Source organism: Trichoplax adhaerens, genomic scaffold (assembly GCF_000150275.1).
Source record: "Trichoplax adhaerens TRIADscaffold_3 genomic scaffold, whole genome shotgun sequence".
In the NCBI taxonomy this organism is placed as follows: Eukaryota; Metazoa; Placozoa; class Uniplacotomia; order Trichoplacea; family Trichoplacidae; genus Trichoplax; species Trichoplax adhaerens.
In genome coordinates this window covers 4,939,326-4,956,651 of record NW_002060945.1, presented here as the reverse complement: position 1 = coordinate 4,956,651, position 17,326 = coordinate 4,939,326, and the positions used below count along the sequence as shown (strand labels likewise).

Sequence of the window (17,326 nt, the reverse complement as noted above, 5' to 3'; positions counted from 1 at the left end):
CCATTTGGACTAGCATTATCTTGGTCTTCCTCATTATCTGCTAGTGAATTTTGTACCTCACTTCTTTGTATTCTTGGCTCTTCATGGGTAGCCATCTGTGCATCGTGACGATTTTTTTTGCTACAAGATCGGGTTATTCTTCTGTCTTCCACACTCTTATCAACATTGTCGAGATTATTAACATTTTCTTTCACACTATTTTTAAGACATGACCTAGTAAATCTCCTTTTACGAACAGATTTACGGTAACTACTTGAGGTTTTAATATTATTTTCTACTTTGCTTCCGTCAAGACAAGCAGCTATTGTTTTACTATTGGATGGAGACTCACTACAATTGTCTGCTGAAGTTTTACTAGGTTGCTGATCCTTGTAGGAGCAACTTTCTTTACAATCTCTTGTTAAATGGTTGTCTACCTTAGGAATAGCCTTATCCATTTTAATGAAATCATCTCTCGCTATATTACTTATTTTCTCTAAGGGCTGTTGCACTAATGATGATTCAGCATTTGTGTGCTTCGTATTTTCCGTATCCAACGTGTTGGAGTTTGGTTGATAAGGGAAATGAGTATCGCCGGCACTATTTAACTGTGACTGTAGTGTATCTTCTAAAACGATAATACAATCTGACGTTACAGGTTTCTTATCTCTATGATTGCTGAGTTGATGTGATGCTTGCTTTCGAGCTTTCTTTCTTCTTCCCTTTCTCTTATCGGTAGGCTTCAATTTCGTAATTGATTTAAAATGACATTGATCATTTTCTGTTTCACTTGTGATGCTTGAAGAATTTTTACTTAACTGATGCTGAAATTTCGCTGTTTGAATGTTAGCAGCTTCAGAATTACTAGGGATTGCATTCGACTTCTTGATTTCAGTAACGGTTGTTGGAAAGGGTATCACATCTTCAATATTGCTGCTACCGTTACAAAGATTTGATTGATTAATTTTCTGCAGTTTATTATTCCTTAACCGTCTCTTGGTTCGTTTTTCAGTAGTTAATCCTTCAGATATATTTGTAATAGTCTTTTCGGAATGATTTTGAATTTTGCTATCGTTTCTGTTAATACGTTTTGCTTCTTGCTTACTAGTTCTTTTTGTACTGTCTTGGCAGGTTAATTCAGAATCTGATATAGATACATTATGTATCTTTCTCTTTTTAGTGATACGACTATCGTTTTGATTCAATTTTTGATTAGAGATCTCTGACTTAGATTCCAAGGGGATTTTATCGTTTTGGCTACTTTGTTGTTGTTTTATAATTTCTTGATCATCATAGCTTATAGCATTTTCTTCTTCATATGTATGCTTGCTTTGATTTTTTGAATTATGTTTTGATTTGATTTTACGAACTCTGGATTTTGTACGCTTACATCGCTGATGACCGGATTGACCTTTAATATCATGTTTAGCCCTAATTAGCGAGCTTTGTAATTCATTCTTTAATTCAAGATCAACTAAATAAGTGCAAGCGGGTTTTGAGTTAATAAACAGTAGTATGTATAATTATCAATAAATCTCAATACTTGCTCACGTCATATTCTACTGATTATAGAAACAAACGCAAAACAGACGCTATTCTACCAAGTCAATGTGGTATTAATTTTGGTAAGATATGTAAGTAAGGCGTATATACTTTAATTAATTATCGTATCAAATGGTGATTACATTACCTGGGCAACTGGATGAACGATCGAAGGATGACTGAGCCGGTTGTTGCATTAAAATTTTAGCATTAGAATTAAGATTTGGATGAACTTTAGGCTTAATTTGATTATAATCGTTATCCGTTATTGATGGAATATCCTCAGCCACCTGTTTGTTTGTACTATTAGATGTTGCGACGATTTTATTTCCTCGGTCTTGACTAATTAAATTTAATAATTTAGACGCAGCATTAGACACACTTTTGTGATAGATAGATTCTTGGCATCCTGAAGTGTGATCTTGAAGGGTAACTTGGATAGCAAAACTTTTCATTAAATTGTCATGTTGATCAATCTACAGTGCGATATTCATGTCGCATTTAGAAATGAATGTATTGACATTAATAAGCACGATTAAGAAACTGTTACATGGTGTATCATTTTATATAATTTAAGTTTTATAGAGTTCACTGTCAATCGTTCTAATCAATTATAATAATTATATAATTATTAGTAAAAAGCTTAATTTTTGATCGTCTACTGTAAGTTTACCCAAAGCCGTTATATGCATTACTTATGTGCAATAATTAATTGAACATTTGTCTCATTAATTATTAAAGGGTCCTTGACTCAATTTAATTATAGTCAAGATCACTTACAGAGTAATTTTGTTCATTTTCAAGATAAATTGAATACATTTGTCGTAGAGATTCAAGCTTTTCGTCCGCCAACTCTGCATCTTGATAGTGATGAAGCAGTCGTTCATCAAATCGAGAGATCTTTTCGTTTAAGAATTGTAGTTCTGGCCAATTATCTTCCAGGGCAATGTGCCGAGTTAATGTTACGCGAGCCATGTTATCTTTCTTGTCTAGTAATTATACTTACGTATTATTTCTGGTATATGTGTCTACTTGATCAAATAAGATTGAGATATCAGAATGTAACCGATAATAGAATATTTGTATTCTACAGTAAATACGGTTAATATAATATATATAAAATAATATATGTACAGTACGGTACAGTATACGTACAGGATAGTAGTGCAAACACAAATCGTATTCTTTCAATATATCAATAGTACCAGTATGGTTTACATCCATACGACTCATTCACTGATCGGCTTGTTAAAGTCAAAAATATAAATAAAATCCGTATTTAACTTCGACACGGTGACTCGAAGGTATGGTTAGATTATTATAGATAGAATAAGAATTATTGCTCAGATAAATAGATAAAGTACGTCATTATCAAATCTAGTAGTTGAATAATTAGAGAAACATTTTTATATTCCATTTCACAATTTACAAACTTTAGATATTAATGCAAGAAAACCAGGCAGATCTTTTTTTAACGGTAAAAGTATACTGTACGCATGCAGTACCGTAGCACCTGATGTAAAACCTACTACTACTTTTGCAAGGTTTAGGATGGGTAAATAAGCAGGTATAATTAACGCTATTACAGTATGACGAAAACATAATTTATGCTAGCTAAAAAGTATTCCTAATACTATTATGTCTATATACACTGTGCAGTACGTATATCGTACGCATAAATATATTTGATCCTATTAGTAGTTTTTAATGTCCTAACCTAAGATTGATGATAGATCATCATGGGTAAAAGGATTTTCAATTTTTCCGGTCGTTTTGGATGCTGATTGAATACGCGTTTAATCCAGTGTGACGTGTGCAACTTTCGATGAAAACGTAAACTTTCCTTTTAGATGATCAATTGGCAATTGGATAAGAAATGCTGGTCTTTGCAGTTATCACCTAGAATAAACTTCTGAAATGTTATAGTAAGATTAAGATTTTTAGTTTTATAGGTAAAAGCAACTAAAAGACATAATGCAGTGGGCAGTACTGTATTTTGTTTTAATACGCAAAGGATTTTACTCACTTTTTAATGCTCTTTATTCTATTTAAAGTTAATATTATTGAAGATATTTGAGAGGTAAAAATGTTGACGGATTCATAGGAACCTGTTGGCAGCCAGAATACTGTACTCAGTATGCACTACAGTAAATACCGCAGTACGCTTTTTAACTACAGTACTGTACTGTCCTTTACTGTACTGTATATTGACTGTACAGTACTGTACAGTACACTAAATGTACTGTACTGTACTGTATAGCAACATTGCTTACAGTACTGTACAGTACAGTACTGTAAGCAAATTAAAATACAGTACGGTAGTCCAATCATAGTACTGTAGTATTTTTACTGTACAGTACTGGACACTAAATGTTGTACTTGTGGTGAGTTGAATTTTTAAATTTTGGAAATCGAATTTGGATTGGTCAATTCCTTGGAGCATGCGTTAAATTAGAGTCACATTCTACACTACAGTACTGTACTGTACCGTACCGTATTTTTAGTTTGTTATCCATACCGGCGTCACCTAGGGTGCTAGTGATGTGGTGATCAGCGGAGTTCCTCCTCATTCCCAACTCCCTACTTACAGTACTGTACACTGTACAGTATACAGTAAGTACTGTACTGTACTATACTGTATTAACTACTGTACAGTGTACAGTACCAAGTGTTTTGCAACCTCTTTCTGACAGTACCAGTACCGTACCGTACTGTACTGTACAACCAAAGCTGGGAAAAATGTGTACTGTAGGCCGACTTTTTTGCTGGTCATTTTAACTCTAATGATCATCAGTCATCGTACGCTGTACAAGACCCTGCGGGCTTCAAATTACTGTAGCTGCCAGGTTGGTTTTGCATAGTATGGTGTATGGTTACAGCTGTAGCTTATTGTGAAATGACTGCAATAAAATGCGGCTTCCACAATTTTTGCAGCTTTCGGACGTGTGTCCACGTCCAGTGACTCCCAAGTACTACTCTTCCCGCGGCACAGACATCCAGACAACCAGATGTTCAGGATTAGGGAAGCAGTTTCGTTACCACAGTCACGGTGGAGTGGACTACATCTCAATACTATACACTACTGTACTGTACTATACAATGTGCACAATACCATAAAAGCACTTCACAAGTGTTCCTGCTGGAAAAAGCGACTAGTTACTGTAGACTGCTGTTGGCTTCTTTTGGATTCTAAACTTGATTCAAGAGTCTATAATATCCAATCATTGCTGTAAAGCCATGGTATTAGTCAATAGAAACTAACCAGCCTAGATTAATCATTAGCCAATCGACTCATCAATACGGAAAAATTAAAATTATGGATATAAACCAGGAAGGTAAAACTTCCCCTGACGATTATGATTTTGTGGATGTAACATCTCGAATGACAAGTGGTGTCGTAACGCAAGAGTTCACTAATCCAACAAGTATGGATGTAAACTCGGATCTCATTTCATTAAGGTAAATAATATTGACTAACTTTAGACTATCATTGCCAATAAGCTAGTTGCTTCATTACCTCTGCCTTAACCAATCTGATAATAAATAATAAATATTGCTGTATATCGAGCCTGGTAGAACCTGCTGTTATTCTATTGCACGTACTGCTGTTTTCATATGGTCAAAATAAAATAATGGTAATACTATTCGTAGTACTAGACGGTGTCGATATGGACAGAAGTCTACTCGGCGTAAAGTAAATCATGACATTATTTTTTTCCGCCTAAACATTTAATTGATAAGTCGCTTGCTACTCTGTTATAGTATATGCAGTTATTAGCCTACTACGTTGAAAATACGAATAGTTTGTTACCTTTCCTGGCTTGATTGGATCAATTTTTAAATGATTATCCGGGTGTATAGAATTTTACGTACGAGAGGACGTGAGTTTACAAACTACTCAAGTTTGTAACCTGTAATTAAAGGCATTATCTGTTCGGGTAATGATTCTCACATAGTAGCATGCTTTCATTCATAATAATTGAACGACGTAAAAGTTATTTATTTTAGTGCATAGATGATACTGTATGCACTCTATTGCTATGATTGTGGCACTAGCATGATTGCAAAGAAGATTTTCAATGATCTATTTGCATTTTTTATCGCTATTTTATTAAGCTATAATGGACAGTATTTATTACAGTGTCCATAAATTAATCAGGTTATTTGTACTGTTTACAACTTCAACTAGCTAGCCATAATTTAATCAGTCGTCCTACTTGCACCATAGTTGGTAAACTCGTTCAAGAATATGTTTACCATGGTGTAGCATGATAGTCTACTGTAGCACGAAAGAATTAAAAATGGAGGATTGAGTTTATCTTGTTTAGCTGGATGATGTACTCTTGAAAGTTGATACGTGATTATATAATATAATAGGCGTACAGAATTGTCGTAGCACCGTACGCGTACTTCTGTAACTGTACTGTACATGTACACAACGCCGTCTAATGTAAAGCTTTTAATATTTCATGATTACTAGCACTAATTGGCGTAACTTTGACCACATATTTAACAAATTGACTATTTTAGTAACACAATAACTTAAAGCCACTGTATTTTATAAATTGATATAGTTAAGTTATACACAGATATAAAGAAGTGCCATTATAGTATTGGTAGCTAATTTATTATTACCGGAATTATTTTCTTTTTTCGTATAAACTACTGCGTATAGTACTGTGCAGCAGTAGCACATCATCAAGAATTTTCTAAGATTTTGAGATCATCTACGATACACTTATACTCTAACATAACGAATCCAATGAAATGTCGAAATGGCAGAAGTTTCTTTATAATCGTTTCGTATTTCCCTTCTAAACATTACAGTCCTGCATTGTACGAATAAGATAATCGATATAATCCATTTTACGAATTTTAATTTTATTTATATGGAGAGGATAATTTATTGTTGTCTATTGGATAGACATGTATATCATTAGCTTGAGAGCACCTTCAATTCTGTTTAATTTATTATTACAATTGTAGAGTTTTATAGTTAACCGAGGTTGTTATATAAAAGTTGTACGTTAAGCTGCGTATTTTAAATATCTTCAAAATACCCTTGACAAATCTCTGGTTAGGGTCTCTAGTTGCACGTATTTTTCAAGCAGTACTGCTCGTGATTTTAAAAATAAGTACTTATCAAATCGTATTACTAGCGCTAATTTGACATTATCTGTGGTAGAGTATTACAACTTTGTAATGATTTGTAATTTTTGGTAACATGATAATTATTCTTAATTATGGCTTTAAAGCATCCATTTGATAACGATCTCGTCATGCCGTTAACTCATGTTATGTATGTTATGCCATACGTACATGTTAATTGAGCAGTGTCCAACTTGTAAAATTATTTATAGCCATGCATAAACTGTAGAATTGTGTACTGCAGTGAGCTGAATGAGTAATGATTTTTATAAACAAACCGCAGTCCGTTTATTAATCCTGCTATTTTTGAGAGGATTTCTGATAGAGCAAGAAGTGAGTGATTTATCTTTACTACATTAATAATGTTGTTTAGTAGATTATTCATCATATCATATAGCCATTGTAGGATTACTCGCATAGATGATATAATACTTGGAAATATCATGATATCATATGCCTTTAAGTAGCGTAGTAATATAGGATACCAAAATTGTAGAGTATTTGACAGCGATGCATGAAATACGTATTGCATACTGCAACTGATTGACATTGTTGATAGTACCATAGACCTGTAGAATCTCCTTAAGTAACATGACCATTTATAGGGACTTTGTAGCACAATGTAGACAGCTAATAATATAATTGATCATAATCATTAAACCTAACCTTTACAATACTAATAGTGACATTTGCGATTGGATTAAAAGCCTCTAATTCAATAGAGGCCATAACAGATTAGCGCATTAGTGATAACGACCCGGTGAGTTAATTGCAGTACGCATATCGCCTCTTGAGCTGATATCCGGCGAAATTTTATCTATAAAAACGTTCTATACTGGTACGCCAAAGCGATATATTCTATCTTTAAGGGTAAATAAATTAATTAATAAATTGGGCATAGCCTTTATATTCTGAGATTCGGTAAACGAGTAATAAAGTGTATTATTATCTTACGACCTCATGTTTCATTTTAAGTTGTAATTTAATTTAAACACGCCGTATTAGCGCATCTCTACTTACAAACTGACAGTATCCCTTTGCGGTTATTATTTACTATGGTTCCGCTTTTTAGAATTGGCAGTAATGTATTTATAGCTTTACTGCGGCGAATGTATGCATGCGTAAATCTGTAATTGTGTGTGCAACCATGATTTAAATCATAATGTACATCAATTATTTGAGGTGCACGTTAATAAATTTAGTAATTTAAGGCAGATTGTATATTAGTATTAGCATTCGCGTTTGTTATATTCTAATTTGCAATCATTTTTTATGACGAAAGAAGAGACACAGACTTCAAATTAGCCGACGCTGATGGTCTAGAATACAATCGGACTCCCCAAAAAATGAGAGAAAATGATTCAATACGCAAGGTTTGCTACTTTTATAGTATTAAGCGCGTGCTATTCATGTTGATAGGCATTGATTAATAATTGAATTAGAAATGTTACTGACTTCGACTGTAGTACTAAAAAATTTATATACATTCCAGGTTCGCAGTATATTTAAATATACAATGCAGTATTCAAAAATCATACTTTTATTGATATGTTTGTGCTTCATATAATCAGTACTGGGAGGAATCCCCCGAAGTCTATGGAATAAGACGGTCTGGTCGAGAAAGAAAAGAACCAACTCGTCTCCATATTGGCAATGTAAAGTCTCCAATTACGACTGCTAACCAGTCAACATGATCGTGCTTTTTATTTATCGATAATAGCTATTAGGATCAAGTGAATTGATCAAAACTAATTAGTTATTATATATGTATCGTTATCATTAGACTAGTGATAGTGAAAGTGTCACACGAACCAAACGAAAAAAATCTAATAATGGCAACAGTCATCGAGGCATGAAACGTAAAGCTAGGTATCGGGAATTATCATTATTTAAAGTATTACGAGTAGTGATCTTATATTAACTTTACATTTTAGTGATGTCGGCTCATTAATCGATCAAGGAGAGAATCTCTCTGATAGTAGCTACAGCTATTCATCTAATTCTTTGGATGATACTGATGATGATGATGATGATGATATGATGATGATGATGATGACGATGCTGATGAATACAGCCCTGCACGTCGTTCGACTAAGATTAGTAATACTTCTAGAAGTGGGAAACGTAGTTCATCAAAGTCAAAGGGAGATAGTGTATCAGACGAAGCATACAGAGCTAGTCGTATATCACAACGACGTGCTGCTGCTAATGTTAGGTAAGCTGGATAATCCTGTACGTTTTTATCCATCATCGTAAAAAATATCATCGATCTCTATATTAGTATGCGTATTATATTTTTTGTCCAAATATTGCATGTCTATTTAAGAATTGGCCTTATAATTATAGCTACAAGGAAGAATCTGAGAATGATTCAACAGGATCTGATGAACTTTTGAATATACAAGATAAAAGCAATCTTTCTGGTACTGTTGTAGATGAAGAATATGACACAATAGAAAAGGTGCTAATTCGTAAATTTTATTGTATTCAGATGTCTTCTTTTCTTCGAAGTAATATATACGCACTGTATGCTATTAATACGTTTTAATTGATATCCTGTAACGAAATTTTTTGTTAGATCTTGAAGCACAGAGTTGGCAGAATTGGTGATACAGGTGCCAATACAACATGGTATGCCCTTAAAGATAGAGATCATACCCCAACTGAGGCAAATCCAACAGATGATGACCAAACAGAGATCCAGTACTTAGTAAAATTTAAAGATTGGGCAAATATTCATAATACCTGGGAAAGTGAGCGAAGCTTAAAGGAACAAAACGTCCGCGGATTGAAAAAGTTGAATAATTATATTAAAAGAGAGAAAGAAATCGATGAGTGGTATAGAGTATATTCAGCAGCCGATTTTATATCATTAAATGCTTATTTTATAAAGTAATTTAGAAATGTACTAAGAGTACTTGGCTTTGGCTTTACTATGTTAGGAAACAAATGGTATCTCCAGAAGATTTGGAATATTTTGAATGCCAAAGACAAATGATCGATGAATTATTTTCTCAGTACACTCAAGTAGAAAGAGTTATAGGTAATTATAATGTATATTGTTCTTAGCAAATTTTCACATATAGCAATAACGTTTTGTTATAAAATTTATTCTTATAAGCTTGCCGGTTAATTAAGCAAATGACTGGTGGCAGTACCGCTGATTACTTAGTAAAATGGCAAGGATTACCATATGCTGATTGTACCTGGGAAGATGGTGATCTCATTAATCGTCATTTTCCCAATACAATTCAAGCTTATTATAAACGACAGGAAAATATTAAGATTCCGGATAAAAATTGCAAAGTAGGCGATTTCATTGAAGATTACGTGTTATCCAAAATTCTTAGGTCTTAACTACTATGTCATGTTCTTGTAATTTTCTAGGTATTGCGTAATCGTCCAAAGTTCGTCTTGTTAAAGTCACAGCCGGACTATGTGGGTAACTCTACTCATCAATTACGCGATTATCAATTAGATAGTTTGAATTGGATGATTCACGCTTGGTGCAAGTAAGTTCTAACTTGTTAAATAAATGATGTATTATTGTATATGATTTAAGTGTACATAATACAAGTTATTGAGAATCTTATTTAAGTACTGTCACTATTAATTAATTTAGGGAAAACTCAATAATTCTCGCGGATGAAATGGGCCTTGGAAAAACAATACAAGTAATATCATTTCTGTCATATTTATATCATTCTCATTCTTTGTATGGAATTTTTTTACTGGTCGTGCCATTATCTACGATGACGTCGTGGCAACGTGAATTCGAGTTATGGGCCCCAGATATTAATGTAGTAGTTTATTTGGGTGATACTAAGAGTCGTCGAATGGTAAGATGGAACATAAATGTAACAGTATTGTTACTTTACTAATGTAAAGCATTGAATATTTCCTCAAATACAGATTCGAGATTATGATTGGTATAATTCGAATAAACGCTTTAAATTTAATGCACTACTTACAACTTACGAAATTGTATTGAAGGATAAGGTAAAAAGTGTTATCAAAATTTTATTGATTTAAAAGGGTTATTAATTTTATATTACTCTTATGACAATTATATCTTATAGGATATTTTGAAATCTTTTAAGTGGGCTTGTCTTGCAGTTGATGAAGCGCATCGATTGAAAAATGATGACTCTCTTCTTTATCGTTATCTAATGGAATTTAAAACTGACCACCGTTTACTGATTACTGGGACGCCATTGCAAAATTCACTAAAGGAATTATGGTCTTTACTTCATTTTATAATGGAAAAACGGTAAAGGAATCGATACAGGCGTCAAAGTTAATATATAAGGCCTATTTTAATCAATATTCTTTCTGATTTGTTGAAAATTCTCAATATACAGTTATGATTCATGGGAAAAGTTTAAAGATAGTTTTATGAAAGATGATGGAAGTAGCTACATGTCACTGCATCAGGAACTGCAGCCTTATATTCTTAGAAGAGTTAAAAAAGATGTTGAAAAGTCACTACCCGCTAAAGTTAGTATAACAAAATATGTAACTTTATACGCTGTATGTAGCTAGATTAAATTCGAGATATCGACTATCGTATATATTAATTTTAAGGTCGAACAAATATTGCGAGTTGAAATGACAGCGATACAAAAACAGTATTATAGATGGATAATTACGCGGAATTATAAGGCTTTAAGTAAGGGCGCAAAAGGCAGCCTGGGTGGTTTCATAAATATCATGATGGAGCTTAAAAAGTGCTGCAATCATGCATCCTTAGTCAAAATGGAAGAAAAAAATAATAAGGACGCTATACAGGTACGAGTGTTTCCGTTCTTTGTCTGTGATGTGATCTTTTTCAAGTCCTACAATTCAATTTGTTTTGTTTAGTCTTTATTACGAGGTAGTGGCAAAATGATACTATTGGATAAATTACTGTGTCGGTTAAAAGAAACTGGTCATCGAGTTTTAATATTCTCCCAAATGGTCAGGATGCTGGATATTTTAGCGGAATATTTGCAAATAAAACATTTCCTATTTCAGGTAAGAGAAAAATTCTTGATGTTAAAAATTTTCGATTGATATTTTGGCAAGAGCTGTAATATGTTCGTAAATTTTTAGCGCTTAGATGGATCAATTCGTGGCGATCTCCGAAAACAAGCTCTAGATCATTTCAACGCCGATGGCTCGCAGGTATCAGATACAACTTTGTATGAGAGCTCACTTTAAAATCACAATTTTCTTATTAATATCTCCGTAAATCATGACTTTGATGATTATTAAGGATTTTTGTTTCCTGCTCTCGACTCGTGCTGGTGGACTCGGCTTAAATTTGGCTTCAGCAGATACCGTTATAATCTTTGATTCTGACTGGAATCCACAAAACGATATTCAAGCTCAATCACGAGCTCATCGAATTGGACAAAGAAAACAGGTTTGTTTATTTTATTGTTTGATATATAAAGTTGCAGTATTTTACTCATCACTACGCATCAAATGGGTACTTGAGTAGGTAAATATATATCGACTTGTGACAAAGAATAGCGTGGAAGAAGAGATTATTGAACGAGCGACTAAAAAGATGGTATTAGATCACCTGGTTATTCAGCGTATGGATACGTCTGGAAGAACAGTCCTCTCGAAATCATCTGCACCTTCGTATGTTACTATATATCCTTTCCACTGCTCTTCATGTCATTCTGTGGGAGAGATATTATAAGAATAAGCAAATTTACATTACAAAATATTATACCATAGATCTGCAAACTTTACAAAGGAAGAGGTAGATGTTATACTGAAATTTGGTGTTGAAGAATTATTTAAGGAAACTGACGGCGAGCAAGATAAAAAGCTACAGGTGAGATTCTTAATACTAATCATGGACTACCAAAAGAAGAGCTGGAGCTACGCGTCTCGTTGTAGCCTGACCACGTACAAATGTATTAATATCTAATTTTATGTTTAGTAATATGCACATACAGTATTATGCACATTACATACAATAATATATACATAAACTACAGGAAATGGATTTGGACGAAATATTACAAAGAGCCGAAACACAAAGTATTGAATCCACAAAAAATACCCCAGGAATGGATTTATTATCTAGCTTTAAGGTTATATAGGATATGATATTGTTTCTAAATATACTTGTTCTTCTGAGTTTACTCATGTACATTCTATTATATATTTACTAATCAACAGCGGTCAATTGAAATTTTATGTACAGGTCGCTAGTTTTGCAATGGAAGAAGAGCTACCTATAGATGAAGATGAAAAACAGTCAGCAAGGGATTGGAGCGATATTGTACCAAGTGATGAAATCAAAAAAATTGAAGAAGAAGAACAGCAGAGAGAGATCTTAAAGACAATTTTGAAACCTAGAAATCGTAAACCAATAAATCAAGTACGTAAATAATTGATTTTTAGTTAACTTAATATCGTGGGCTAAAATTTTGACTGGATTTTATATTAACCGACTTCACACATAAACACAGCTACAATTACGATTTGGTGGTGGGGCCTTATTGGAATCAAGTGACTCTAATAGCGATTCTGAGAAAAGGCGCGGTCACAACCGTAGATATAAGAAGCGGGCCAATCACTCCGATGATACTGATAGTGAAGCAGATGTAGGCCATGAGAAAGGGTCCAAAAAAAAGAGAGGTAGACCGCGATCCGCCGTACGGGATCTTGTATTCGGATTGACTAACACTGAACTAAGAAGGTATGAGATTGTAAATATTGTTGTCACCTATTTTGATGATAAATATCATTTATTGTATAATATGAAAACCAATAAATTTATTAATTAACCGTAGATTTTTAAGAAGCTATAAGAAGTTTGGTCATCCACTTGGGAGGTTATTGCAATTTATTATTTTTAGCGTATTTTAATGTGTTTTTATTTATATGCTTTTCAAATATCGTCTCAAAAGGATCGAGTCAATCGCTATTGATGCCGAACTTCAAGATAAATCTATGTCAGACTTAGCAAACCTAGCTAAAAGCTTACAAGAGAAATGTTCTGAAGCAGTAAGAGATTTTGAGGAAAAAGCCAGTGTTGATACTTCAGAAACAAAGGAGGCCGTAAGTGAGGGTGCTTCTGCAGATAACAAATTGGAAAGTGGAAAACATGACATCGAAGGTAAAGGAAAACCTAATTACAGTACGAATTAAAGGCAAGATCAACGAATATTTTAATTTTTTTATATTGTACTGATAGGTAAAAAGAAAGGAGCCATAGTAAGGCTAGGTGGAGTTTCCGTTAACGCATTAGCCATAGTAAGGCATCAGAATGAACTAGAACCATTATCTAAATGGATTCCATCTTCTAATGAAGAACAGAAAAAGTTTGTTTACAAAACTATTTAATGACCATAATTTTCTACTTCGTATGACTGTTAATTAAAAAATGTGCGTGTTTATATATTTAGATTTGAATTGCCATGTTTGGTCAAAGCAGTTCACTGGGATCTTTCATGGGATTCGCATGACGATGCAATGCTTTTAGTTGGCATTTTTAGACATGGCATAGGGAACTGGGAGTCAATAAAAGAAGACCCAGAATTAGGGCTAAGTGATAAGGTCGACTCTTCATTTTTTAACAGTGCCATACTTCTCAATACTATTAACAATTTTTTAATGTTTAGCCATAAAAATTAGTCATAACTGAAAATACCGTATTTAAATAATAGTTACTATGTAACTAACGGTTAGAATTAAATTTGTGATACGACTGCGTAGATCCTTCAAAGTGGAAATAGTAAACCGCAAGGGAAGCACTTACAAACAAGAACAGAATACCTTCTTAAGCTTCTGAAACATAGTGAAAGGAACAAGACTGTGGTAATTGCTCCACGGCCAAAGAAGCCCAAGTTTAAAAAGAGGAAAGAACTTAATGATAAGGCTGATATGACTAAAACTGAGGGTGATCCAAAAAATACCAAGACTTTCAAGTCACACGGAGCCTCTAATGTCAGGAGAAATAAAAAGCCGAAACTAGATATAGCATCAGATGGTTATGAGAATGTAAAGATAGAGAATTCAGTTACAGGCTCGAAAGAAAAAACCAAGCTTAAGAAAAAGGCAGCCAAAAATGAAACCGGAAGCAAGATAGAACAGCAACCGAAAGAATATAAAGAGAAGAAGAAAGTCAAGAAGAAGAAAATGGCTGGAACTGATTCTATCCTCGATAACGGGAATACGAAGAGCTTAAGCAACGATAAAAAGCTTACCAACTTGAAAATTAGCCCCAAAAAGAGGGTAATTTTCTCAGTGTTAATTATAATCGAAATTCACGGCTAACATCTACTTACTATGTCAATTAAGGTTAAGCATACCAGCGCATTAGAAAAATCTGCAGAGGATAATGCTTCACTGCCGACTTTGAAACTTGACAACGAGGCATTTGTTGCTGTAAGCGTTAGTATTTTATTGTATGCCGCAAGTAATACATATTTTTCTCAGTTTTTATTATTATATTTCTATAAGTGTAAGGAGAAAATGCGACCGGTTAAACGTGCACTCAAAGTACTAGAGCAACCAATGGAAGATATGCCTCAGGAACAACAAGTATCTCAAACGAAAGAGGTAAATTTTCGCATGAATATTAGATTGTAAATCTTGCGATCATTGAAAGAGATCTCTCTTAAAATTATCCAATACATTTTTGATGTTAGTGTCTGCTACAAATCGGTGATCATATTTCGACTGTTTGTCATGAATTCGATGCGAATGCTACAAAACTTTGGAAGAGGTATGAAAGTTATCAGTACAATAACGCTATGTTAATATTACTGCAGGTTTACTCGTTGTAAAACATTTTTTGTAGCAATCTGTGGATTTTTGTTTCCAACTTCACCTCTTTTGAAGCAAAGCAGCTACATAAGGTTTACAAACAAGCCGTCAAAGAAAGAGAAGTAAATGTATGCTTTCTGATTCTAACTTTGCACGCGATTAATATAATAGTGTCTTTGTACAGCAGTTATAGTACTGTTTCCTTTGATTAATTATTGTTATAACAAAAATTCTTATTATAACATATTTATTGTAAAGACTATGAAAAATAGGTCATATAAAGAGGAAATTGTTGGGGCTAGCCGTAAAGCTTCATCTAGGTAATTTGCTTCTCTGGGTATCAATAAATAATTTTACTAGCATCAAGATGTGAGATTATATCAGAAATTAAGTTGTCTAGTATCGATTTTTTCCGTTAATTGTTGAAAAGTATTAATGGAAGCACGACTAATTTTATTATTCATCGATATACAGATTTGTAACCCATTATTTTTAAGGCTAATTTATTTAAATTATCTAACTCTTACCATAGGTAACAGTGAGAGAATGAAAGCAAGCTGTGTGGTTAGAAAAGTATTATTTATAATCTATTGATATTTGAAGATCCTTTAAGGCTAACGCTCTGAAAGATATATCAAATATCTATAGCACTGTCATAGCTTAAGAGTTATTGCGCAGTATTCGTAAGATGATTTATATTGAGGATGGTCGTAAACTAAAAGAAGATATCTGCTCGTTAGAAACTAAGACAAATGACCGTAGTTCTTTTGAGCTATATGGGATATATAACTACCTGTGTTCAAGGGGCAGTCTCTTCATTTAAATTTGTTAGAAATCATCTTATTTCGAGCAGTAATCTTTACATGCTCGGATGATATCTGTAATACCTAAATTACTGTGATATTCAATACGTTTTAATATTAATACTGTATAAAGATCGATCTAACTTTGTATACTATTCTTGTACATAAAAAACGTATCGCGAATAGATTACATCAATTTCGAACTGTCATACGACGGATGCTATATGAAAGTTTAAACTAGGCGAATCGGATCCATCTTAATGTTGTATAACATATTGACCAAAAGTCATATAGAATTATGGGTCGCTTTTTCAATGGATTTTATGAGAGCTTCTGTGCAGTTATGACGTCATTTAAAAATAATTTATTAGCCCTTAGTAGAAACTCTTTGACTATTGCACTGTAGGATAAGGGTATATCGATCATTTGTATTTACTGTACTTGTATAAAACTGATGTACTGTAATAGGGTATGATTACTACTTCTTCGTAAAATAGCAATGACTATATTTCAGCAATCGACATCACAAATGCGATTTAATCAGGTTGTGTACAGTATGTGTGTAAGTGCACGTATATAATTGGTTCTACTCGTGCTATACCGTACATCACAGAAATTTCGCTGTTCATTTTATAATTAAAAAGGCTATATTTATATCACTATTTAATGTATTTATTGTCTGCAGTCTTCTTGGCTTACATCCTACTGTGCGAACGAATATCTGTGGTTATACTGTAGATGTAATGTATTACTCCTCGAGTTTGTTAGTGATAACAATGTATTATTACTAAGTAATAAATGTAGTGTAGTAAACAACATACCGAGTATTTACGTGAAGTATCACGAGCGCATTACTGCTACAACAGATTACTAAAATAAAATCAAATATATCTATTCTAATAGTAGAGCAAAACTGCGCTATATTTGACCAGTCCTCCTACTACTAGGTCAGGTTACTGAACCGTTCAATTGTTGTTACTGTATGATCTACGCTATATTGTAAAACACCGCTTGATGTTCGTAAATCTTGAAAATTGAGGAATTTATTGAAATCTTCTACTGTAGTGTACACAGTACAGTAC

General features: G+C 33.4%; 1 protein-coding gene across 1 annotated transcript; it reads left to right on the top strand.

Annotated features, from left to right (window-relative positions):
• Positions 1 to 4,837: 4,837 nt before the first annotated feature.
• On the top strand, positions 4,838 to 15,765 carry TRIADDRAFT_54568 (uncharacterized protein; the record flags this gene model as incomplete). Its single annotated transcript, XM_002111001.1, has 33 exons — positions 4,838 to 4,980; positions 7,952 to 8,042; positions 8,241 to 8,324; positions 8,453 to 8,538; positions 8,783 to 8,884; positions 9,016 to 9,130; positions 9,248 to 9,507; positions 9,612 to 9,712; positions 9,791 to 9,975; positions 10,057 to 10,181; positions 10,292 to 10,508; positions 10,582 to 10,668; positions 10,749 to 10,939; positions 11,031 to 11,166; positions 11,254 to 11,457; positions 11,530 to 11,682; positions 11,761 to 11,832; positions 11,924 to 12,073; positions 12,179 to 12,297; positions 12,397 to 12,496; positions 12,663 to 12,758; positions 12,872 to 13,048; positions 13,140 to 13,369; positions 13,464 to 13,505; positions 13,581 to 13,789; positions 13,868 to 13,994; positions 14,079 to 14,229; positions 14,389 to 14,907; positions 14,974 to 15,060; positions 15,136 to 15,234; positions 15,324 to 15,400; positions 15,476 to 15,563; positions 15,700 to 15,765. 33 exons carry the CDS (start codon positions 4,838 to 4,840, stop codon positions 15,763 to 15,765), a joined length of 4,689 nt encoding a protein of 1,562 aa, XP_002111037.1.
• Between the last annotated feature and the right edge of the window lie 1,561 nt (positions 15,766 to 17,326).